Here is a 26,718-nt window from a genome sequence, read left to right as displayed (position 1 = left end):
TATATGTCACGACCTCTTTTTTTCTTTTTTTTTTTCCTTCTTTTTTGGCAGTACAATCTTTTTCAGCGAATCAGTGTACTTATCTATCTTCATCATGATGGCTAAACTTCCATCCACCTTTTAAGCAGCTCTTTTACTGCAATTAGCACTATGCCTGCGACAAATACTTTTCACATGCAACGACTTCAAGTATCCAGTTGGCTGCCCCTTCAGTGCTGTTCTAAAGTTGGGATGGAGAGGGAAGAAAAAACAGTAAAGTACTCTATTAAAGTATCGGAATAAAATGATCTTCAGAGAGGTGTTGACTAAGTGGTTGAGCAGATTCGCGTGAAGAAATGAAGCTGAAGACCGAAGTCAAGTCAAGTAAACCAGAAAAATATCAACTAGCTCGTCGTCACAATGACGGAAACTAGCAATCGTCGAGAGTCTTTATTGGCATCGCCCCTCCTCCCCCTCCACCTCCCTAATCCTTTTTTCACTTTTCTTGGCATGTTAAAAAAAATTTTTTTAAAAAGCAAAATGGTGTATATGTGCGTTTTTATTGTGTGTGTTGGGGAGGGGGCCGAGGGGGAGGGATAGATTAAGTACCTGCAAATTTTTATTCTTCTAACTACAATTGCAAATTTTTGGTCTGATTGAACTGGATTTCGACTTAATTTTAACAAACTTGAAATTGAATTCAAACTCATCAAGCTCTCAATATAAAATTTGAATTTGAATTCGCCTTCAAATTCAAGTCAAGCTCGAGTTCGATTTAAAAAAATAAATAAAATAGTAATTTTTTTAATAAATAATAAAATATTATGAATATATATGTAATTTTACTATTAAAATAATATATATGATATCGAGTCAACTCGCGAGTTAGAACTCGATTTGATTAGATCGAACTCGAGTCGAGCTTTTAACTCAAATTAGGTTGCGGGCGACTTAACTCATATGCAATTCTACTTCTAACGCTAGCTCAGCTCACACATAAATTGGCATTGGATCCCATTCTGATCCGATCAAATTATGTGGATTGGGTATCCTATCTTTTGGAGGAAATCATATTGGATCTCAAGGGTTTTGAGTCAACGGGTATTTTGCCCACCCCTAATAGCCTTACTAGCCGAATTAACTAGAGTTATTATCTGAAAAATTATGAATTCTAATTACTTGAAAGGTTTTTTTGTACCCTAAGGCTATTCAAATTACGCGCTTTTTTGTGTGCCGGTCATCATCACGTTAGCAGGGCATTAGCTAGGACTAAATAGAATCAAATAGAGCTTAAAGGACTTCAAATTAATCAAATTAAATCATAAATATATGTGAGGATCCGTAAATTTCTCTAATTTTATATTATTTATTTTATTTCCTTGTGTGCATTTTTCTTCATTATATCCTACTATTTCGATTTTTCCAGAGATTTTATAAGTGAATATAGTTTTTAAATCATTTTTCTAATTTAAGTTAGTTCATGATAAGTTTGAAGTGTATTATTGACATAGGATCCGCTAGTGCGGTAAATGCGATATATTTTTGACAACTTGTTGGAGTTTTGTATCAAATAATATTATTTTACAATGCGTTAGAATACAATTAGAGGTTATTTAGATAAATTACCATTGATAGACAAAGGATGAGAATGAAACCCTAAGGTGCCATTTGTTACAAAATCATTGGAAGTTGGATTTTGACTTAAGACCGTCTTATCTTTTATTTAACCAATTTTGACAAAGAACCCTTTTTATTTCTTCTTGGCTTGGCCGAACAAAGGGAGAGGAAAAACCAAGAGAGTTCCTCATCTTCAACTTCAATTTCTAACCCAAATCTTGAGTTCCAACCACTAGTATCTCAAATTACTCCATAAAAACTTCTTACTAGGAAGGATTAGAGGTGTTGGTGGAGTGATTTTTTAGGGGGAAGTACTAAACTATCATCTTTCTGGTGTTTCTAAGATAACTTGTCAAAAAACCCCTCATTTACTTCTAATAATTGTATAGTAATGGTTTATAGTTGTTAAATATGTAGTTTTGTGGGAGATTTCTTGGTTTAAAGTAGTATTATGGTAATTTTTAATTTTATGGTGAATTTCTGCCGTCATGTGATGAGTAATGGTTGGTCATAAAATGATAGCTTTATATGGTATAAAATGAAGCTTTGGTATGCTAGATTTGGTTGCCTAAAGAAATTTCAGTTAGGGTGCAAAAATTTCAGTTTTAGGATTTCAATCTGCCCTGTTTTTGCACTGGATGTTCGTCTAGGATAGAAACTGAATCAACCCTTGTTCAAAACATAAAAATTGTAGGTAATTGAGTTAGCTATTTGCCTGTAAAATTTCATCTCAATCGGAGTATTGTAGCATGTGAAATAATCGAAATACCCTTGACTGCCCCACAAGTTTTATTTCGTGGACAGTTTTCTGTTTTCTCTAAGATTTCGATTTTTTGACCATGAAAATGTATGATTTGACTTTGAAGGTCTTCATATGAAATATAGGTATATGTCTTAACGAACCACAGTAGTCTATTTATGGGAATTTTTGGGTATTGAAACTCTTGATTCCGGTATACTTGAGTATTACCACTTCTGTTTTTGTTGAGATGTTCGGGCCCAGTAAGGGGTATATTTGGTGAACGAAATTTGGTGTAAAGTAGGATCTACGGACATGGTTGTTCTTTATACGTTGACCGAGAGTCAACTAGTTTGGTTCAAGTACGGCAATAAAAATTTTGGCTCTTGAGAACCGCCTGTATCCTTTCTATTTAAGGTGTTTGTTCATTTCTCTATTTGATATGCCTATGTGACTAATTGAGCATGAAGTTCTATGATTCTTGACTGCTATTATTTTGGTACTTTATTGAGCATAAACTCACCCCCTTTCCATTATCTTTATTTTCCTTTAAGGGGCAAATTTTGAATCCATGATTTTGGAAGAAAGGGGTCGAGTTAGTGTAATTATTATTTTGTTAAGCTCTTTTACAACCGAAACTCGAATCGTATTTTTAATTGTATGAATATTTTGGCTTGTACTTTAGTTTAGTTAATTTGTTAAAAATTTCGATGTAAATATATGTATAAGTGTTTAATCTTGTCTATTAAGTGTATTCGTTTGAGATATTATGATTTTATGATTTGGTAAGCATGTTCTCACTTTAGTAGTCTCTGATTGTTCGTTTTCTTTTGGTCCTATCGCGCGTACTATAGAATTTGTTAGATTCGACTCCATAGTTCTGGCGAGAGTTGGCTAGGCGGTCTGCCGAACCTTTTGATTCGCCTCGGAAGGAGGTGGGACTGTCACAATATATATATATATATATATATATATATATATATTGGAGAGCAAGGGAGGAAAATGCAAAAATTTGAATTCAAAACTTATAAATTCTAAAATCCCAACTTTAGATTACTAAATTAAAACATCATCGCCAATACGTGAATGAAGAAAAATTGTAGGCAACCTTCGAATGCAGAATTTACGGACTCCCCAAGGGTCACGGCATTGTCTTTGATAGCAGTAATAAACCACTGCAGTAGCTCTGCATGACAGACAGTCAGTCTTGCAAACAAGATAAGAGTGGAATTTAACTCCATGCTTTACATCCACAGGATTTGTACTTTATAGCGTCTGACAAATATTTCATCAGTTTTGGATTATTATTAAACAGATAAGAACAGGAGTATTGTTTATAGATTCCAAAAACTGCCAACGCGCTTCAAAAATCACCGCTGCCCAATTTCCTATCCCAACTCTCCAAAATAATTTCCGGTCAATAAATTAATAGAATAAATTTTATATACACTGACAATATATATGCTGTAATTGTTAGATTCATGACATGTGTTTAAAAGTTAAATTTTAAATTCAAATTTCGCGTAGTTGTTATTCATCAAATACTGACATCGTATACATTGTCAGTGTAGAAAAAATTAATCCATAATTTAATATTCATTCCATTTTTTGACCTCTTTTACTTCGATTAAATAGTAGAAAAATCCGAACATATCAAGAAAAAAAACCTCTTGTTTTTTGGCATACCAACTAGCAGAAAATGCAAATGGCAACGAAGTAAAAAAGAAGCATGTTATAGATGCATGATTTTTTTATTTTTAATTTTACTGAATTTTTGTATGATGGATTTGGGACAATTTAGAACAGTCCATTAAATTTTCACTGAAAAACGCTGGGCGCTGACAATCCTCGAGCACTTGAATTGTAATGTCCGCTATCACCGCCACCGCGAACCCTCCGTGCAGTTCTAAAGGGAACACTACTGCAGATTATTATCTAGCCTCAGGGGTTGTTTAAATTTTGGAAAAGAAAAAAGAAAATTGGATATAGATTGGATTTCGAAATTCGGTAAGACGGAATTTGGTAATATCAAAATATATTAAATTATAATGTTTAATCAAAAAAAGTTCGGGAATAAATATTAAAAATACGTTACCAAATTATCGATTACCAATCAAATTTTTGAAACTTTTATAATATCATATTATATATATTAGTTATATGTACACATACACACATATTATTACTAAATATTAATTAGTAATGAATAAGTAATTAGTTGACTACTGAATACTAACTAATAATCTAGTACAATATTACCATCTAAATTGATTGAATTTTATTAGAAAAACATATGGCATATTATTTTAGCGCAACAATTTTTTTTAGATACAATTAAAACATGTTAGCTTATATTTTTTACATTTGCTCTCACTAACAAGTAGTAGTAACAATTCACAAAGCTGTCATCTTGTACTTGAGGGTTGGTAATTAAGGAGACAGAAACATATTACTCCCTCCGTCCCACTTTAATAGTCCTGTTTTCCTTTTTTGTCTGTCCCAAATTGCAGTCCACTTTCCAATTGAAGAATGTAGTTATATTTTCATTTTCCTAAAATACCCTTATTCAATACAAGTTGTTGTTGCTATAAACCTACCCCATTTAATGAGAGTTGATTCTTTTTTTACCATCAATTCAAGTTCCCATAAAGTTGTACTCTATTTAATGTGAGGGTATTTTAGGAAAATAGCAATCTAAATTTACTTTTCCAATAAAGTTAACTACTTTTTCTTAAACTGTGTGAAAAAAGAAACAGGACTATTAAAGTGGGACGGAGGGAGCAGTAATTAACAAGTGTTTGAGGATGAGGTACAAGTGAGAAATGCTCTTTAATTAATTAAGATCAATGCGTGCCAGTATAGTACGGGAATTGGTCAAAACAAATGTTGGTGAACGTGTTACCTTTAGCACAACTTAGAAATCTCCAAAAGAACTGTGTTGTTCCCTATGGCTATGATTCAATAAATTGTCTACCCTATCCTAGCCAAGGTTTTCTCAACCATTAGGATTTGGTCGACAATTGTCCTGCAAATCCTGTGTATTTCCAGATTTACTTGGTACTACGTTTTAAGATTGAGGTTGCCCACTTTCCCATGCCTCTTGATTGGAAATTGCCATCCTGCATGACCGAATTTTGAGGCCCTTGTCTTCAATGGATTTGCTTGGAGCGTTGAAATTAAATACTAGTAGTACTACTACTTTGGATCGACAAACATTCCATTCACGCAAGCATAGGGAGAGTTGATTGCCTTTTTTTTTTTTTTTTCTCAAAGAATTTCTATATTATTCGTAAACACATTTTTCAATTATTTTTTTTATCTCGCATACATCAAAATAATTACAGTATATATATATTTTTTATAAAAATCCCAGAAGATAGCAATCCAAATGAGCCCAATATTTTTGGGTTTCGCCTCGCCGATGGCCGCCGTGTGAGAGAATTGAGACCTGCATGATACTTACGTACTAATTCATTTGATAAAGACGTCAACGATAATAATCGATCATGCTTAAGTCAGTGGAGAATTTCTTAAACAAACATCGCCTATTTAATTACAGCACTCGTTGATTTGCGACCTAATGGCAATTTAGATGTTTGGACAATTCTCCAATGCATGATAACGTACATTCATTGAAGCCTGCGTACGTTTTGATTCCTATTTCCTTTGTTTCTTTAAGGGATTTTCTCACCTTTTATTGCTTCAAGGATTATATGTAGCATTGATAATATACTCACCCCTCTTCTTCTTTTTTTTTTTTTCTTCTTTTTCAATTTTTGAGTTGTAAATTGACAGGTCAATTTTTGCCACGCATGCGATTTGCGTTGTTCCCAATTGAGTGCCGTCCTTATTATCAAATTTTGTCTCACCTCCAAACAAATTGGACCTACTTAATCTACGGAGGAGTCCACATGATTGATCAGATAATGACACATACTTGATCTAATTGTGTGATACTAGTTGTCCTCTATGAATCGTTAGCTGAAAAAACCTAAATACTATATAAGGTACTGCCTTCCTAGGCTTTATGAGTATATATATATCACATTTTTAACCCTTCGTCCAATTGATTAAGCATACAAGATAAAACGCTTTTGTGTGACTATGATATAGCATGTCCTCCGTTTAATTCACTAGTTAGGTGTTTAATTTCATAAACACCTTTCATATGTATTGATTACATTAGATATAAAAACGAACAAGGACATCAAAGACTTGATTGATTATCTAAAATTAGAATTTATAATCAATCAACAGTGACAAGTCACCCTCATATATATATATATATATGATATATATATATATATATATATATATATATATATATATTAAAGAACGTAAAAATACCCATCAACGTTTAAGCTTTCTAGCAAAAACGATCCACCACGATTCTTAAGTTATTGGTTATAAGATATATTACATGTATGAAGTAAATAGTGATTAATTTTATATACACTGACAGTATATATATTTTCATTATTAGATGCATGACACATAATTCGAATTTGAATTTAAAGCTAAATTATATATATATATATATTGTACATCCAATCATAAATAGTGTTTAGACTGTCAACATATATAAGATTTACTTAATAAACAAATACATCACATATCACCCTTAAAAAAAAAAACATCACATATTATTGTGTACTGTCCGACCACCAATAAAATGAGTTATTGCTGTACTAAAGATTTCCGACCAAACAAAATAAAAAAGAAAGAACAATGCAAAAGAAGTTAAAAGTAATGGCATCAAGTTTTGTAAATGACAGCGACGCCATGACCGTGAGATGGTGAAATTTTCAGACCATAGCACAGGAATAATAATCAGAAATGAAGGAATTCATTCATTTGCATCAATCAATTGACCCGCCCGCACGCGTACGTAAATTGTAAAGTGCATCATTTTCATAAGCCGTTTTGCATTTGAAGCCATCTTCCCAGGTCCTGAACGGAACTACATTAAATTAAATGACTTGGGGAGGGTAAGAGTCTTTTTATTATTATTTTTTTAAATCTCTTTTCTAGCTGCGCTGGACCAGCTAGAGCTAGGGATGGGCACGGGTCGGGTACCCGTCCCTAACATGATTTGGCTGATCCGACCCTAATATATCGGATCAGTCATTTTGCGACCCTAACCCGCTCCTAATATTTTCGGGTACCCGAAAAAAAGGGGCGGGTCATAGGGTACCCGTCCCTAAAAAAAACTATTTTTCAAAAAAAAATTTATTTTCTACTTAATATCAACATGTTTTTCAATAAAAAAACATGCTTTTCCAATTAATATTGGTAGAGATATTGTAATTAAAGTCCATACATCACCATTTTCACACATTTCATCCAATAATCAAATCGATCTCATAAATTTAGTACATATTAGAATATCTAATGGACAAAACGAAGTTTCATAATAATTTTGAGTACATCACCATTTTCACACATTTCATACTTCTACAACACAACAAACACAAGGATAATAAGTATTTGGTAACTTCCCCAAGGATATTATGGTACAAGACCGCATCTCAAATAAGTCAATTGTGAAATCAAGTTCGGAAAAGAATTGAATAGAACTAATTATTTTTGAAAAAAATATAACCAAAATAATGTTAAAAATCTTCCCCAACTTCTTTACATCTTTGGAATAGACCTTATGGTATTAAGGTGATGAAAAAGAAAAATAAATTTCTTACACTAAATAAAAGAGACAAATTTAAGAGATATAATTGCAAATGAATGATACAAATATTTTAATTATCTAGCTAACAGAAAATTGAGACTCCAAACAAAAATCTTTGATTGAATTGATGCAAGATTTGCAGGAAAGATCGATGGAGGTAGAATAAAAATAAAAAAGATGAAAGGGATGAACAATTTTTATAACAGAGTTTCACAAATTTTTTTTTTTCATTTTGTTCATGTTTCACCGAGAATATTCACTTTCTTCAAAAAAAAATGAGAAGAGTAGATCATATACGATTAGAATATGAGACTGCGAGCCACTTCACTTGCACTTAGGATTAAAAATTACAAAATTATAAAATGATCCCTACTTTTTTAATATTTATAAAATATACCCTGCGGGTCGGGTACCCACGGGTTTTTATTTTTCTGATCCGTATCCGTACCCGATTTTTCGGGTACCCGACCCTCATCTGCCCCGCTAAGAAAAATCGGATCGGGTATCCTATTTTTCGGATCGGATCGGATCTGGTTCATCGGGTTTTCGGATCGGCGGGTTTTTTTGCCCACCCCTAGCTAGAGCCGACATGAGTTTTGTAATTTGTTAGTTCTTAATGCATCATAACCTCCGAACATTCTCAAATTCCCACCGTATATGACTAATCTTTGATCGAGCTTGAACTAGGGGTGACAATTTCTGACACGACATGATAATACGATACGAATATAATATAAAATTAATGAGTTTGAATTGAGATTTTGTGGGTTCGGGTCAAAATCGAGTTGAACCCAAAAGGAAAACAGGCCGAATTCGGGTCGACCCATAGATGACCTGATAACCCGTTTACAAAATAAAAATAATTTATTTTATCTAACTAAATTAGGTTATTCTTTTTTTGCCAAAGGCATTAACCACTTAATCCTAAATGAATTTATTTAACTTGTGTAAAGTTGAAATTATTGTATTTGGACAAATAATGTATTGCATTATTTTCTACTTTTATTCTTTTTAATTTATTTTAGATTTGGTTTAGGATAAAACACTTTTACGGTGTTTTAATTTATTTTAGATCAGGTTTGGGATTATTTTATTGAAATTTTTATTACTTAATCATGTAATTAGCCTCGTGCAAAATTGATTTTATTAGAAATTACAGTGATAAATTAATAAATTAAAATTATGTTTCAGGTTATTCGAATCGACCCGCCAACTCGAAAATTTCGAGTTCGGGTCAAGTATCCTGACCCGTTTCGGGGTTGGGGGGTCATACTCGGATCAGCAGATTTCCTGTTATACCCAAATCTCAACTCGATCCGTCAACCCGTTTCTGAATCGATTGCCACTCCTAGCTTAAACCATCTTCCAAATGTTTCTGGCTTCTTCCTACATGTTTAGGGACCAACTTATTATAATAATAATTATTTTTTGAAATATTCCAAAACATCTTCGATCTTTTAAAAGGCTCTCTTTTCTCTCTCTTTACCACTCGAGACACACCACCGGCAATCTTTACCATCAGTATCCTATTTAATATATATGTGTGTATATTTTAAACTTATGAATAGGGGTGCAAATTAATCGAGTCGTTCGCGAGCGGCTTGAGTCAAGCTCGATCTGGCCGAATTGAACTCGAGCTCAAAATATTAAACTCGATTCGCAAGATTGAATATATATATATATATTATTTTAATAATAAAATTAAATATATATTCTTAATATTTTATTATTTATTAAGAAAAAATATTATTTTATTTATTTTTTTTAAAATATAAAAATAATTATTTTTTTTTTTGGAGTCGAAGCCGAGTTCGAATTTCAAAATTGCCAGCTCATTGAGTTCGAACTCGAGTTCACGTTCCATAAAACTAAGGCAATGTTCGGCTCGATTAGGTTAAAGTTCGACTCGATTCGATTTGTTTGCAGCTCTATTTACGAGTGTTCTAGAGTATTATTGTGAATGGTGTTTTAATTTGTTTTTCTATAATAGATCATAAAATAGATTTGTAATCTTTTTGAAAGTAACGAATCTATCCGTTTCCTTTGATTAGTGAAAGATATACACATAAAATTTTCTCTTCCGGAGAATTCTCTCTTGCGTTCTTGTCAAAATTTAATTCTCCATCAACACATCGCATTGTCATTTGTTTATTCACCATGTAACCATCCATGACCCGCCATTAACATGACTAGCCAGAAGTGTAATATATATGTCCATTACTAGTTGAAAACAACCTTTAGCTCGTGAACTCCGTCGAAAGTATTGCATCCCGCTTTAGTATAAACTACCTTGTATAGTATCAATCTGCTCGATGGAATTCGTTAAGGAGTAGGTTTCATCTGCAGGCAGGTACTTACGTTGACGACACGCCGATACTAATTATAATATGCTACTCCCTCCGTCCTACTTTAATAGTCCTGTATTCCTTTTTCATCTGTTCCAATTTGTAGTCCACTTTCCAATTGAAGAATGTGGTTGTATTTTAATTTTCCCAAAATACCCTTATTCAATGTAAGTAGTTGCTACTATAAACCTACTCCACTTAATGAGAGTTGATTCTTTTTTTACCATCAATTCAAATTCCCATAAAATTGTACCATATTTAATGTGAGGGTATTTTAGGAAAATAGCAATCTAAATTTACTTTTCCAACAAAGTTAACTACTTTTTCTTAAACTGTGTGAAAAAAGAAACAGGACTATCAAAGTGGGACGGAGGGAGTATTTGTTTACTAGTATATGTACGAAGTTACTAACGTAAGAAAGGCCAGCGAAAATTGACCGGTGAAGGGATCGGAAAGGTGGGGATCTCTTGATCATTTTCATAACATAATGCGTTGACTCGTTGTTTTCCGCTCATAGTACACCAAGCATTTGATTATTAAAGTCTGTTAAGCATTAATTTATTAGGTCGACGCCCAATTAGTGACTTGCTTTTAAGCCGGAGGCTGCACTATAATAATCTCGCATTGTGATGGAATGACGTGGATGGCATGCAAAAACAAATGGATGCAAAATTTTGCACATTATTTAATTGCAATCATTTACAAAAAAAAATGGCAGCGGTTTATCTCATTAGAAGAATATTTTGAAAATTTAGTACTTTTTTTTTTTTTTTAAAGTCTGTTCCTAATTTTTTAATTATATGATATATGTTAAATTGTCAATCTGTTATTTCTAGTGCATGTTTAACCTTCGTTAGAGCAGAGCAGTAATGTAAATCAAATCGTGTTGGATGATTTTCAATAATCCGTTAATGAAATTTACCTTTCAATTAATATAAAAGAAAAAAAAACAAAGTGGGAGCTGTTACTGGTTAGCATTTACTAACCGAGGCGGCTATAATTGGTTTACTGCTGATTACTATGAAATTAACGTAATTATTATACCTCTGGAGTCGCATGCTCTCGCTTTCGTGCATCATCATTCATACGCAGGTGTGATCAATCAGTTGTTGCAGAAAAATGATGCAATTTGCCTAATCACAAGTCATAATTTGACCATTTTTTGGTTTCTGTCACAGACATCAGACTAAGGCGGAAACGAGATCCACGATTTAATGGAAATGGGGCAGAGACAACCGTTCCTGAAAGTTCACGGTCACGATGTGACCTCAAAAATTTGTGCGGCTCATATTATAGCATGTAACTCGATTTTCACGTCATGTGTGGGGCCCACAAAAAATTGTTCTAAAATTACTTCGTGTGTAAAAAAATTACGCGATGTGCAAAAAATATTATACGCTGTTGAAAAATGTACAAACCGGCACAAACGGTTGCAGCCCCTTGTCCCAATTTAATTGATTATGACCTCATGTACAAATCTACCAAAAGAAAAACGTAATCTACATAAAAACTTGGTACTAGATACTTTTCTCCCATATGATTCAAGAGGCCTTTGAATTTCACATGAATGGTCCCAAACACTGTACTGGTACTAGCAATTACTCCAATTTGCAGCTTTCTGGGTAATGGTTCGTACCATGTCAAGCTCAAACCATGTCCTGCTGCTGCTAGATAATTGAACCCTCAGACCAGGAGCAGCATAGCATAATAAACCCAAGACACATGGTGAGTTTTGTACGACCATGAAGTATCCATATCGGGGCCACAGCCAGCATCACCACTACGCTGTACTAAGACCAGACTACGCTATCAAGGGACAAGGATTACACAAACAGTTTGTAGATAACAAATGCAAAACGGCCATTGATATGCTTAAATTATACTACAACAAATCTATTATAAGTACATTAATTACTGGGACATCACATCATTATACAGACAGTGTTGCTCATCAGGATTAGCTGGTCTTTACGTAGATGAACAAGCTCGTAGACTAATTGTAGCTTTTCTGAAGATGACGGTAGTGTTATGCCTAGTTAGTTGCTTGATAGTAGTCCTTCATGTTCGGTTGTTCATGGCGCCATCATCAACTGTATTCAAGGCCTTTGAAGGGTCTTGAATCATTCATGTGCTGTGTGGCCGTGTGGGACTGAAAAAAAGAAAAGAAAAGAAATACTATAGATCCTTCCCTTCAAGGTTATCCATCCTCTTTTGCTTCATTGGCATATGTTGTTGTTTCTTGCTACGTTGTGCCCATTGATATTGATATGCTGCCCCACTTCCCACACAACCTGGAGTCCACATTGTGTATTCTTTGTGAAAGTGATAGGAGCAATTGACAAGAATAATCATGTAGAGGACAATTAGCGGCTCAACTAAGAAATGAAGGGTTATTGATGAGGTGTTGAATTTTGTCCAAGGAAAAAAAAAAATGAAATAATCAAACTCTGAAGAGATTTGGCCACATAAGTTACTGTCATATTTGTGAAACCAATTGCAGTCTGCCATCGCAGATAGACATGCAATAATTGATTGTTTTTGTGTTGATGCGAAGAAAGTGTAATTTAATGGGAGTGGTGGTGAAATAATCAGTTAGTCTCTCAGGTAACATTTACCCTTTTAGGTAAATTCCAATTGAAAGAGATATTGACAGTGATAAATAGTTCCAATTGAGAGAGATATTGACAGTGATAAATAGTTAACTAAAGGAAAAATTTTAACTTTTTCAGTGAAAATATTTTTCAATCAACTTTTTTACCGTACATATATCAAATTGTTATATTATATTTTTTTTAAAAAATTTTGAAAAATTAGCAATCTAAACGGATGATGGCATGCATGGTCAGAAAGAATTGAATCCAAATTAAGTTGTTGGAGCATTCGACTAGACTGCAACTATTACATTAGTGCTATTAATCAAGTCAAATCGAGCCGAATATTTAACTACCGAACTCAACTCATGCTTAGTTCAAGCCAGGCTCGAGCTCGCTCGACCAAGCGGACGAGACTTGAAGTGTGCTCGAATTTGGCTCGCCAAATGAGACACGTGACCCGACTTCGAGTTCGTGAATTGATCACAACAAAAACCTATAAATTTTAGTTTCTATTCTTTTGATATGTAAAATGATATATATATTCTTCCTTATTGAGCCCAAGTGAGCTATTCGAATAACAAAAGACTCAAGCTTATTCGACTCATTAGTTAATCGAATAAATTTCTAATTCGAACTTGACTCGTTTACTAAAATTGGCGAGTCGAGTCTTATCGAATCGAGTTGAATCGAGTTTTCTAACTGTTCGAACAGCCCTATATTACATGCACATGTACAAGCATGCCAGTATCTATCAATGCCATGGCATGAGAATGAACTAATGATCGCAGCCAAATTCTTGGATTCATTAAACCTACGAACTAATCTTGGTTCTGAGGCCTTCAAATTGGTAGTCTCGCCTAAGACTACGAGGGTGACTTGGTGGTAAGCATTTCGTTAAGATTTTTCCTTGTTGGAAGCACTGAAGGCAAGAAAAAAGTGGTGAGGTCAGTGCTTAGCAAATCAGCTCCTGGCCTGTGTATCATTTGCCAAGCAATCTTCGGCCCCGTTTGAATTGCATTTTTTATCATTTTTCATAAAAAAATTATTATAGCAGTTTAATGTATGTGAGGAAAAAAAATAAAAAAGAAATATATTTACGAAAAATGACATAATTTTTTGACGGAAAACAGCAATCCAAACAAGGCCAATAGTTCTTTTCCTATTGACATTGGCAGTTTGAAAATCCTGCACACGCGAATGAACGAAGAAGAAGCATCGATCTTAAAAATCAAAAGTCACTTCTCAAAATACGACTACTACAACGCGGCTATTCGGTCTGACTTCAAAGGAATTAGATTACGCATGGGAATCCGACTTGACCAAGAAAGTGATTCGAGTTTGGATTACTGACCAACTCATCCGTTATCACTTCCCCATTATAACGACGAAAAAAGCAAAAGATGGCCAGCATTCAAAATTAGCAGCTGCGTGCCAACTCGTGGGATGGCGGGTTTCGTGATCGGGATAGACCTTCCTCCCGTTGATTCTGTGGAATAGTCATTCGGTCATTAATTATCTGCATGCAACTAAAGGGAACAAACTACACCATGATTTAATGCTTTATTATGTCTCTCATTATAAATATCTTGTTCTCGTGAAATTGTTTAACATTAATCATTTGTCCACGGATGATTGGTAGTTTGGCACTTGACACCCATGTTCTAAAAAAAATCAGACCGGATCGATCGATTTGACTGGTCATTCTTTCGGTCCGATTCAATGATTAGCCCAAAAAATTCAATTAAATCCGTTAAATTCGGTCAAGAACTAATTGAGTCGATAAAAATCGAAGGGTTCAACTGGTTTCACTACTTTTTAATTTTCTAAAACAAATATTGCAAATTATTCAAAATTTTTAATATTAAAATAAAAAAAAATGATTAAACCTTTAAACTGGAATTGTATCAAATGAACCGATCAAACTACGAACCGAAAGCCGTTCTAGTTCACTCCCCTGTCCAAATTTAAAAGCAGACACCTGTTTCAATTTTTAGGCAAGCATGGACGCGTAAGACTTGGTGCCAAAGCATTCAAGTAGTAAATGATCTGTTGAGCAGTGCAATAAATAATTCCAAAACTGGGCCACGATTTAGGTCTCCCATTTCTGATCAATTTCATTATCAAATCATGACCAGATACGGGCAAAACCCCCATTTTGTAGACAATACTTCAATTACAGATCATTTAACCCCACTTGAAGTCTTAATCATTTACTAACTGCTACCAAATTCGCCCTTTTTGGTGAAATATCTTCGGTCTTTCCTTTTGGAAAAATCTGCCTGGCAGTAATTGAATTTAATCTGCTCAAATTTGTCCAAGAAAAATAAAGAAACAAAATTAGGCTCCCATCAGCCCAAGGAAACATATTATGTGTCTTAGACAGTTCAGAGTACTCGGGCCACTAATCTCATGTAAAGAAGCCCATGAAGTTTACGTCTTTGTTTTTAAAATCAGGCCCAAAAAATTTTAGGCCACAAACGGAAAGGGACAACAAAAAAAAAAGAAAAAAAGAAAAATGTAGAAGTAAAAGAATATTCTAAACGAACTAAACTGAAAATACATCATATTATCCATTTCCCCAAAGAACCCATGAACCGAAATTTACCGCCAGAACAGACCCCCCACCCCACAAAAAAAGAAAAGAAAAGAAAAAAAAATGCTGTTTTCTTCGACTCCTCATCTCCACAACGCCCTTTTCTACTACCAAGTTGAAAACCCATTAAAACCCTTCATTTTCCTCCATCTCAATGGTAATCCGGACCAAAAGCTTACCGGGTCGGCGTTGAACCGACCCAGAAATTTTCGGGTCCTTTCTTCGGTGAAATCTTCGCCGCCATCATCATCATCTTCTACGGGTTATTGTTACTTGAGTGACGATGATTTCGATGTGGAATTGGGTCGCTTATTGGCACTGTTGCCGGAGGAAATGCGTCGGAGAATTAGTGAACATCAGGAGCTCCACCACCTAATTGAGGTGGTCATGGATTTGGGTCGGAAACCGCTAGCCCGCTTTCCTTCGGGTGACTTTATCTTATGGGATCATCCCATTACTATGGAAGACCTTGATTATGCTGTTTCTCAGGTGAAAAGTTTTACACTTTATTCCTATTCTAAACATTACTAATTTGTTTTTATATTTGCTTTTTCATGTTGCTGGCAGTTTTGGGATTTTTTTTTAAATTAAAAAAAAAATTGTTGCAGGTTGGGGACTTTGCAGTTGATAATAGAGCAGGAGTTAGCAGAACTTTGCATCGAATTAGTGCTATTAAGAATAGGAAAGGTTCTATTATCGGTCTAACCTGTCGAGTTGGCCGAGCTTTATCTGGAAGTGCTAATTTACTCAGGGATTTAGTTAAAGATGGAGCTTCCTTATTGCTTATTGGCCCTCCAGGAGTTGGAAAAACCACGATTATTAGGTATATGAATGTTCATTCTGCTTCTTAAGTTTTATGGTTTACTGCTATGTGATCCTTACTTAGTAGGGTATTCAAGGTATGGAAAGACAGAGTAATTATCTTCGTATTTGAGGTTGATTAAGGTTTATGAGAATATACATGCTTGTTTATGCTATTTTAATAAATGCCTTAGTTGGAGGTAGAGTGGGGTTCATAAGTTAATGCTTTTAAATATTTTTATAGGCTCATTTACCTTCTTGGTTGTTATATATAAGAGTATCTGATTGCTCTTTGCGTTACTTCTGTGTATGCAAGGGACATAGCACGGATGCTTGCAGATGATTACGATAAACGTGTCATGATTGTTGATACCTCAAATGAAATTGGTGGTGATGGTGATATTCCTCATGCAGGGATTGGAAATGCTCGGAGGTTGCAAGTTCCTCATGCTGATATGCAGCACAAAGTATGATGTTGATCTTGTAATCCCTATCTACTTATGTAAACAGAGGATAAGAAAAATATGAATTAAGTAGATAACAACCCAAGGATGAAATAATAGTGATTCGCTAAGAACGTAGAGTTGCAAGATGTCCACATCTAAAAAAGATGAGTTTTGTAGTTGAAAGAGACAAAGTTTCTCTTACCCAAACAATAGGCAAAGCAAAATTTTGGTCTGGCTTCAAGGTAAGACAATCATCATGGATTAGACAAATTTAGAATTGTTTGTCTTTCATGCACCATAACACGCCACAGTACGTTTCTTTACACTTAATGTTTGTGAACTCATTCTAAAAATTGGTAAGAACATTGATTTTGGTATTTCAGTGTAAAAACTTTTGCTGTTATAACTCTCGATATCCAGGTGTTTCAGTGTAAAAACTTTTGCTGTTACACTTAACGTTTCTTTACACTTATGCTGTTATAGCTCTTGATATCCAGGTGTTGATAGAAGCAGTCGAAAATCACATGCCACAAGTGATTGTGATTGATGAAATTGGTACAAAGCTTGAAGCAGTGGCTGCAAGTACAATTGCACAGCGTGGAATTCAGTTAGTTGCGACAGCTCATGGAGTAACAATAGATAATTTGGTAATGAATCCTGCACTAGACATGCTTGTTGGTGGAGTACAGGTATGGTTTAATCTGCAACTTGGTTTCTTGCCAAAGAGAGCACCTCTCTCTCTCTCTCTCTCTCTCTCTCTGTGAGATTGTGTGTGAGTGTGTTGGGAAGGAGTGGTGGGTTGGCGGTTTATAATTACTGAATAAATTTTTTCATTATTGTGTTACTAATAGGAGATTAGTTTGATTGTATGGTCACCAATATTGTGAGCTTCACCAAATAATGACATTAATATATTTCTCAGAGTGTGACCCTAGGGGATGAAGAGGCAAGTCGTAGGGGTGTTCAGAAAACAGTTCAAGAGAGAAGAGGACCATCAACCTTTAGCAGTGCAGTGGAGATAATTTCCAAGACAGAATTGCGAGTTCATCGTAGTCTAGAGGCAACGGTTGATGCCATTCTTTCAGGTTTAGTTTCCTTCCTCTTCCTGCAAAAGATGATGATGTTGTTTTCCAGCTTTCTATAAATTTGGGTAGTGGGATTAAATGTAGCTTGGCATTGTATCATTATGTTGGAGAAGGTCGCCACCCAACTTTTCAAGTTTGCAAGATCAAGGGAATAGAAGATGGAGGAGAAGATAATTCATTGTATCATGATCCTTTAGACTTGAAAATTGACAGTATGCTTGATGATAATGCATTGATGGATGATAATGACCTATCTGATCATGATGAGAGGTCATTAGAATCTCATCAAAGCACTGAGGAGAACTCCTCTGAAGATAAGGAAGCCCTTTGTTTATTTCTGTATGGGGTAAGATATCATCTCTTTGCCACAGTAGAGTAAATTACAAAGTACAACGCGCCTGTCCACTTTGGATCATTTCTTTTGCTTTCCCACTAAAGTTTCATTCACCAATTGCTTATTGCTTACTAATTTGCTGCTTTCATTTTTCAATAGAAGTGATCTGTCTGTCATAAATTATTTTAGTGCCATCCAAAAAACCATAATTGGGGGGAAAAAAAAAGAACATGAAGATCTAGTGACTTTTTTGTTTCCTTGCAAGTTTGTAGATGGAGTATTTTGAATTTGAAATCATGTTCATGAAATTATAACATTTTCAAGCTCGTGATTTGATTAGATTCAGCAGAGCAAGGGAACTAGTTTAACTGTAATAAGCACTCTGCAACACCTTGTCCTGAAACTTCTTTTCTTATTCTTATGTTACTCATGTTTTCAGGGGATAAAAGTAGGTTGAAACGGAGCTGTCCCATTTTTTATGCCACACATCGCCTGTTGATCTGTATTTTAATCAGTTTAACATCTGAAATATGGCAAAAGTTGTGATAGCTGTTTTTTGAAAGCAGTAGCATGTGAAACTCATATAGTAAGCAGGTGTTGTAGGTCTCTGAGGCGACTATGATACAAGGGATGAAGCAATTAAAAATAGATGATGCCATTGAGTTCACAGATAATATCAGTGAAGCAGATGCAATGCTAGCCTTGCAGTCCAAGCTTAAAAAGAATTCTCGAATTCAAGCTGCTGCACATTCTCATGGCATTCCTATTTATGTCACGAAAGTACGTGTTCCAATAGAATGCTTGATGTGTTTTCAGTGTTAAGTTGGTAATATACTGATTTCGACTACTTGAGTTTGGATTTCTCTCTCTTCCTCCATGCGCGACACTTAAGTTTTATTTTTCTCACAGGCAAGCTCATTTGCACAGTTAACAAAGGCTATTCAGGCGTTAATAACTGACTATAAAGATGGTTTTCGCTTTGCTGAATCTCAAGCTACGGTGAATGAGTCAGAAAAGATTGATGCGCTGGAGGTAAAGTTTTTGACTTCTTGTTAATGCTTATGGGAATAATTGAGGATTCCATCATTGATTGAAAACATCCTGAATCAGTAAGGGTTTTCTCTTCACATTAATCTTTTCCCTGCACTGGTGGGGAGGGGGTGTTGTTCTCACTGGTTTTGGTGAGACGATACGTAAAAATATTTACAAGTTTACCTGTTTCAAAACTAGGATCTGTTAGTTATCAGGAAGCTTTTTAGATGCTTCACTATTTGGTCCACCAATTAACTTGTTCTGGTTTCTTAAAATGTATTCACTGCATTACTAAGATGATGTAAGATTGCATAAAACTACATTCTTGAATTCTATAATTAGCCTCTCTGCAATCACGTTAGAGGTCTAATGAGGATCTTGTATCTTTTTGATTGGTTCAATGAGTACATCCATGAAAAGAAGCTATCCAGTTTAGGCGGTGTGCCTCAGTAGGCAAATGGCAGAGATGGAGTTGCACAAGACATAATTGAAGTGCATTTGACATAGCCCAGAATTGCTGTGACATGAAAAATGGGCTTATTAAACTCGTGTAATATTACAAAGCTGCAGTCTGAAACTAAATGGTGCCTTGCGGATGCATCCACTTCCACTTTCACATTTAGTTTAAACGAAGTTGATGCCTGGATTCAGATTTCATCAGTCAAGTTTTTAGTTTTTACTTATTTACAGGAGGCAAGAACAGCTATAGAAACAGTTGTAATCCCAAAAGGGGAAGCAGTGGAGCTACTCCCTAGGCCACTGAATATATTGCTGCTCCAGAAGGATCTTATCCGTAAATACAAACTAAATTCAGAGAGAGTTGGTGAACCTAACGCGAGGCTTCGAATTCTTCCCTTTCAAAGCGCAAGACATGAAGACGGGCATTCTGATGACGGTTTGGATGAAGATGATGAATTACTAAAGCCCGCTGCTGAAACAAATGGTTCGCCTTATACTATGGATAGGCTGCCTCTCCTGCCTGATAACTAGGCATCATATTACCTATCACAAGTTTCTCTTTATCTTAGAGCAGACTTTGACATTTGTTGGTGCCCATATCCTGTTTCTGTTTCTGAACAGGGCATACAATCCCCAGACTCTTTACAATGACCAATTCCTAGTTTACATCACATTGTCTCCATGATATTCTATATTCAAGTCAGATTGAGTTATATAGCATAGAAAGGCCCTTACAATATCAATCAAGTTTTTGTATTATCGAAATGGGGTGATAGAGAGTGACGGAATCACTTTCTTCTCCAATACTGGATCCCGTCCTTCTCATTGCAGTTCCTAATGTTCATCCGCCCTATTCTTTTTAATTGCCGTCCGGCATATTTCTCACTTTTTCTTCTTGTTGGGTTTACGCATCTTTTTATGCATAATTACTTGGAACCGCCCCACTATATTTTTGCTCCCGGCAGGATATCATTTTCTTCTTCGCCCCAGATATTCGGGTTGACCGGTGGGTTCATGCTTCCCAAATTTATGGTACATTGTCTTGCGGGATGCAATGCTTCTACCCCGAATCAAACCATACACTGTATCAATTGGCTGGCTGTGGAATTTTGTAAAGGGTAGAAACGATCAGATATGTGCATTTATCTATCTTTGGAGAAGGGGAAAGAACAGGAGGGCTGCCATCTTTGGAAACTGAGGCACTGTAGAATACAGAGACCATCATTTTCGTTGGTTGATTTCTTCAAATCTGTCTAGTGAAATGGACCTCGTTATTTTCAAATAATTCTTTTTCATTCAAGCCCCAGCCCCTTTAAATTAGCACAAAAAATCGTTAACAACTGGCCTTGCTTGATGCCAATTTACAATAAAATTCTGACACTTTTTAGCAGTCACATTCATATAATCCTGACCAAGAGAATAATCAAGTTCCCATCTTTTGGCGATTCTTTTTATTCATTTGGGGTCCAAATTGTTCCAGTGGATTAACACGTTGGTGTGGGGGGGGGGGGGGGGGGGATTTTGACTGATATGTTAATGGCGTTGACGTGAAACCATATTGATTTTATGATGGATGGCCTGAGAAGGCACTTTTACTCTCAAAGAGGCTAAGATAAACATACACTATATGATTTGTGGCTGATTAAACTGGATTTGCTCGATCATAATAAGATAGTGCCGCCAAAAAACCATGGATCAATCGTTATCTTTCGTCCATGTCAGTGCTCTTTTTTACCCTTTAAGCATTAATGTAGTGCTTAACCGACTATTAATCTCTCCATGTCAAACCATTAAAAATGATGCCCAGAAGCAAGGGCTTAAAGATCATCATATCTATCTAATTGTCATGAGATACATAAGCAACCGGAATTGGAATAGATTTCGCAACATTTATTCTTCCATTTAATTCGTGGACATTCGACATTTGTGGCCGTTTCTGAAAACTCACGTACAAAACTACTACAGTTCTTGGCCATTCCTTGGATCGATGGAGAATTTGCACAAGAATAACTAACTATATACAGTACAAGCAATTTCAACATGCATTGTTGAAGAAGGACGAGGTGGTGTTTGGTTGAAATTGCTGTGTTTGTTGAGGAAATACGAATATTCTCCATACGACAAAAAAATTGTACAAACAATAAATCTCTGAAATGCACTAAAGAAATATAAAATCATACACAGGCCGAAAGATGAGTGACTTGGTCCTTTTGTGCACTGAGGTTGACCACAACATTTTATGTATGTATATCCGAAAGCAGATTGCACTTGTGGAAGATGGAACACTTTTTTTCTCCCCGTCATTTTTCTGCTAAAGCAAATCATTTCGCAGTTCTTCAAATTTAGCATGGAAAGCTGCACAAACCTTTTGGATTGTTTTCTAGTGATCACTTCGTTTGTCGTTGAGTGGTGAATTTGGTTGGTTTCGGGACATTATCAATTATTATTATCCGAAACCCACCACTACTTTCTGCTTTGAAATGTGATGATTTGTGACAGTAAATGTCCCACAAACAGAATAAAAGGTTGTGCCTTGTAAATTATTGTACCTGAAAATCCACTTGAGTCCGACCGACTTCTAGCCAGTAAGCAAATTCTAGCACTTGAGTTTTTTTTACCAAGTTTATTTGCTACAAGTTTTTTGAAAACTTTAATTACAATAACCTCAAAAAAATTTTCAAAAATTTTAAATTATACACTTCGAAATATTTCAAAATTTACGCATTTCAAAATATTTTTAAAAAACTTCTACGGTGCGTTACAGTAAAGTTTTAGATAAATTTTTAAAAAAATTCACCCTCCAAACGGCCCTAGTTAGTTGTTTGTCTACCCAAATGAACACAGAAAGGGCGCACGAGAAGAAAGCAATCAGGAGATAAAAATTTACCATCCAGTAGGATAATATGAAACTGAAAGTAACGTTTCAAATCATGAAAGGTTTCTGGGCTGATATAAATATTGGTTGGTCGGGCACTTTTTGGCTGGACCGTTGTTCGACCACTTAGTACGATCAACTCCTAAACAAATCTTAATTTGATCATTAAAGCTAGTGTGTTCTACACAGGTCAACTTCTGTGTTAATGATTGCTTGTGTCGATCACCATTGTCCAATGACTTCCAAACTCAACCAACATTTTCCGGTTCAGTCTAAGCTCTTGTGGTACAGCACACTGCATGACCTAATTTGCAGTTTGTCCATCACAAATGGTTTTCAAAGCTGGCTGAACATTTTTTAGTTCATAACCAGGATTTGATATATCATCAACCAATCGTTAGGATAAACTCCTACTTTGGACATTCATTAGCAACATGTATGTGGCCTTACCTTGGTACGCACTTAATCGAAACATTTCATGGTCAGGCGACTTTAGAATGAAAGAGTATGAATTTAGGCTCTACAGAAAGCTTGCCCGTGTGGATTGCTATTTTTAAAAGTTTTTGTAGAAAAAATGAAATGTAACGATTTGACGTATATGAGATAAAGATGCGGTTAAAAAATATGTTCGCAAAAAATCTAAAAATTTTTTCGCGGAGAATCACAATCCAAACAAGAAGATATGACCTTCAATTTCATGTAGAAACCGACAATGGATAAGTTACTTTATTGAATCCTTGCTTTAGGGGAAGATTGCCTGGTAGTATATATGACCTTCAATTTCATCTAGCTAGGTTGAACGGAAAAATTAGAATATTGTGAGACATATTGTCTCAATTGGTCTATTAGCAAAAGCGATCAAATTGAGACTTCAGAGGAAAAGAAAACATCAGCAGCAACATATGTCCAGACCCTTGTGACTAGGCAGAAGTTAACTCTTCTAGCAGCTTCAAAGCAAAATTAAAGCGATGGAGCGGAGAAGTATTCGTCTGCATATCTTTAGGATTATGATGCGTGATTATATTATCACTTAGAAGAGGATACATTGGTGCAATGGCTTTCTTTGAATATGAAGAAATTAAAGGCGGCAAATAAATCTGCACTGCATACATTTGGCAATCCCACATCCAAGAACTAAAGAAATCAAACAAAGTTTTCAACCCACGTCGGTCATTGAATATGTGATTGTTGGAGGTCAAATAGAATCATCAGCACAAAGAAAATTTAATTCAAGAAAGATAGAAAAACAAACTTTCATTTTACTTAAGCAAGCATTATGAATGAATGTGCTCCCACTTTCATCACTCTCCCAAGTGGTGTCCAGTAACCCTCAATATGAATTAGTGTCTATTTGACCTGTTTCATGGATTAAATATCATTAAAGTCTTGTCAATGGAGGCTTATATAAACCCCCATCACCCATTATAATCTCCACATGCATTACCAATAATTAGTCATATACTTCCAAGGATGGCTAAACTGAGGTTCTGCTTCTGCTTCATTCTTGTCCTACTGATCTCGCTTTCGACCTCAGAAAGTCGTAGTAGTGCTCCTCATGTATTTTCATATAGTAATGGGAAAGAAACGTCGATGGAGAAAGCACAAGAAATTCTCAAAGCGAGTTCAAGAAAACAAGGTACATTTCCACGTCGAGGCATGTCCGATGCCAATCGTTTTGCCCCTGGAGGACCTGATCCCCATCATCATTGATTCATCACATCATATATAGGGTCTTCATCTTGGCCTACCGCCCTTAATCTCCAATGCACTCGAGAAGATACAAGTGAAGAGGGTACTCAAAGCTTTGAATTAGGGGAAATCAATTATCCATCTCTCTTGCATTCGATTTTTCTCCTCTTATCTCCATTCTACTTTTTACTGTTTTCTTAGTCTTCTTTTTTTTTTTTTGGCTTTACGTAAATGCATGCATGGTCCGATGTACTGGCCATCTTTAGGCTGGATTGAGATGTAGCTCATCATTTGCGGGCAATAAAGGATTCTACACTTTTCAACTTTGATGTTGAGCTGTTACACAAGGGATGACGAATCAGAGGATATGTATATCTTTGATCGATCTCCCATACATACGATGCGCTATATTAAGGCTTTATATATTAGCACTAATATTACTTTGTGGTCGGTCCTTCATGAAGATACAAAATGAAAATGGATGCTAAAATACTAATTCTTTCTTCGTGTTCTTTGGCATCTGAATCTAATTGCAATGGTGGACTTTGTAGTAATCGATCTGTTAAATAAACTAAAGGCCGTCGATGCAATGGCCACATCACCCTAAGTATCCTTTTCTTTTGGCTAAAAATTTACTCACTGGCAAGATTGTTGTTTCTCGGTCAGACAGTGACCTACTACGTTTGCCAATTATTTTTTGCTAAGTTGGACTGGATAGCCTTTTTTTTTTTTTTTTTTTTCGGATGCGATAGACATATTCCTATTCTATACTATGGGGAAGGAGGTGGTTCAACGAGGCCAAGAGGGAGATTCGGGGGGACTGAACTATCATCGGTTTAGATGAATGCTTACGCACCCGCTGGCGAAATATTTCAAAAAGTTTTGGATTTTAAAATGCACACTCAAATAATAAAATTTTAAACCTTTTTTGGTAGCCAGTTACTCCAAGAGTAATTGGTTGAGTGGACAGCCAATACATTGGTTTTCTGATATAGGCCAAGCTTGTGTAATAGCATCCCCGCCAGCTTCAAATCATGAGGAGGAGAAAGCAATTTACATGAACTGATCAATGCGTCACGTTTTCACAATAAATACGAGTAACATTTTCCACATTTAAGTATCCTCTAAAACCATAATGAATTTAATTTTGAATTTTTCCCTATGAATATAAACAACTTACGGGCAAGTGTCTAAATTAATTTTAAATGATACGGCCAAATTTCTAGAAGTACATAAATTCTCCGAGCTCCATAATCAAAGGTCATTCTAGTGGTGCATACTGGAAAAGCGACATGACGTACTTATCCATTCGAGTCTTGGGATAATACTACTAATATTGGCACGATTGTTACGAAAAGGTTAATCTATCCGTACAAGGCCCAGAAATTTCATAACAAACGCCCCTCCTTAGAGGGACGGCCTGGTAATTTTGGGACTCCACCTTCATGGAGGCAGAGCCTCTGCGAGATTCGAACCTGGGATGTTGGGTTCGTTGCCTGGCTCTGATACCACTGTTACGAAAAGGTTAACCTATCCGTATAAGGCCCAGAAATTCCATAACAACGATCCAGACCAGATGGTGGCGCGGAGCGGACGATGGAGGAGTTGAACCAACCAACCAACCAAGTAGATTTGGTGATTGCAAAACCACCATCAGATTCAGATTCAGATAGATACCTGGCCGACGTTATCCTAAACGACATGATCATGCTTCTTTTGACTTCTTACACAGTAATGTTGCATGATCCTTGTCTATCTGGCTTACGTGGTGGTACTGTATGATTGATTAGCTCTTAAGCTATCCTCGAAGAATGTATCTATGTGCGAGAATAAAAATATGAGAAATATGTAAACGCTTTGTGGATTGGTTCCGATTTAAGTTCTTCACATATCCTTTTTCCAAATGTATCGAAAACAAAAAGGTTGAAAAAACGCAAAAAAAGCGAATTGAGAAGCAATTAAAATCATCAGAAACGAAGAATGATCAGCAACCATTTTTTCCCACTTTCTATACACGACGACGATGACGATTTTAGGAAGCATCTTCCAATACCGAAAACAGAAAGATGAGTTGCAGATGATGCAATTCCTTAATTAGGGTAGGGTGGAATAAAGGGTTCGTTGCCCTGTTTTGCTTTTGTTGGTCAATCCAGTCTAAGCTTATGCTAATGGCGCGAAACTATGAGAGCAAACCCATGACTGGATGATTGACTAAAGTCGGCGGCCATACTGTCAGGGGAAAGGTTTAAGTTTAAGGGGCAGCACTAAAGTTTTTGGGACGAATAACAGACATTATATTGTATTCACATGTATGGTTCGAGGATTTATGGAAATGCGGATGACTTTGGGAAAAAGCAGAAAATTGCATATAAATGTAGGGAGACGACAAACTTTTTTCCTGTCGGAGTTATCCGCTTAGCCAATTTTTAACAAAGCAGCCTTTAAAA

General features: G+C 35.6%; 1 protein-coding gene across 2 annotated transcripts; it reads left to right on the top strand.

The window, feature by feature from the left end:
* The first annotated feature begins 15,515 nt into the window (after positions 1-15,515).
* On the top strand, positions 15,516-20,570 carry LOC113690577 (protein SEEDLING PLASTID DEVELOPMENT 1). Of its 2 annotated transcripts, none has more exons than XR_011815294.1 (9): positions 15,516-16,039; positions 16,159-16,373; positions 16,668-16,818; positions 17,295-17,486; positions 17,720-17,882; positions 17,996-18,228; positions 18,820-19,042; positions 19,126-19,248; positions 19,939-19,977. XR_011815294.1 is itself a non-coding variant. In XM_027208546.2 (9 exons), exons 1-9 carry the CDS (start codon positions 15,614-15,616, stop codon positions 20,236-20,238), a joined length of 1,980 nt encoding a protein of 659 aa, XP_027064347.1. In that variant the 5' UTR covers positions 15,516-15,613; the 3' UTR covers positions 20,239-20,570. The 2 variants fall into 2 exon arrangements, 1 of the variants encoding a protein (XP_027064347.1); XM_027208546.2 differs by having other exon boundaries at positions 18,820-18,996; positions 19,939-20,570.
* The last annotated feature ends 6,148 nt before the right edge of the window (positions 20,571-26,718 follow it).

The sequence above is a fragment of the Coffea arabica genome, chromosome 5c (assembly GCF_036785885.1).
Source record: "Coffea arabica cultivar ET-39 chromosome 5c, Coffea Arabica ET-39 HiFi, whole genome shotgun sequence".
NCBI classification, from domain to species: Eukaryota; Viridiplantae; Streptophyta; class Magnoliopsida; order Gentianales; family Rubiaceae; genus Coffea; species Coffea arabica.
This window is presented reverse-complemented; position numbering and strand designations above follow the sequence as displayed.

What these genes read in the sequence shown, in the direction of transcription:
- LOC113690577 (XM_027208546.2), top strand. Translation starts at nt 15,614, where the DNA reads ATGCTGTTTTCTTCGACTCCTCATCTCCACAACGCCCTTTTCTACTAC. An exon ending in TTTGTTTATTTCTGTATGGG is followed by an intron (nt 18,229 to 18,819) that starts GTAAGATATCAT and finishes CAGGTGTTGTAG; the next exon opens with GTCTCTGAGGCGACTATGAT. An exon ending in AAAAGATTGATGCGCTGGAG is followed by an intron (nt 19,249 to 19,938) that starts GTAAAGTTTTTG and finishes ACTTATTTACAG; the next exon opens with GAGGCAAGAACAGCTATAGA.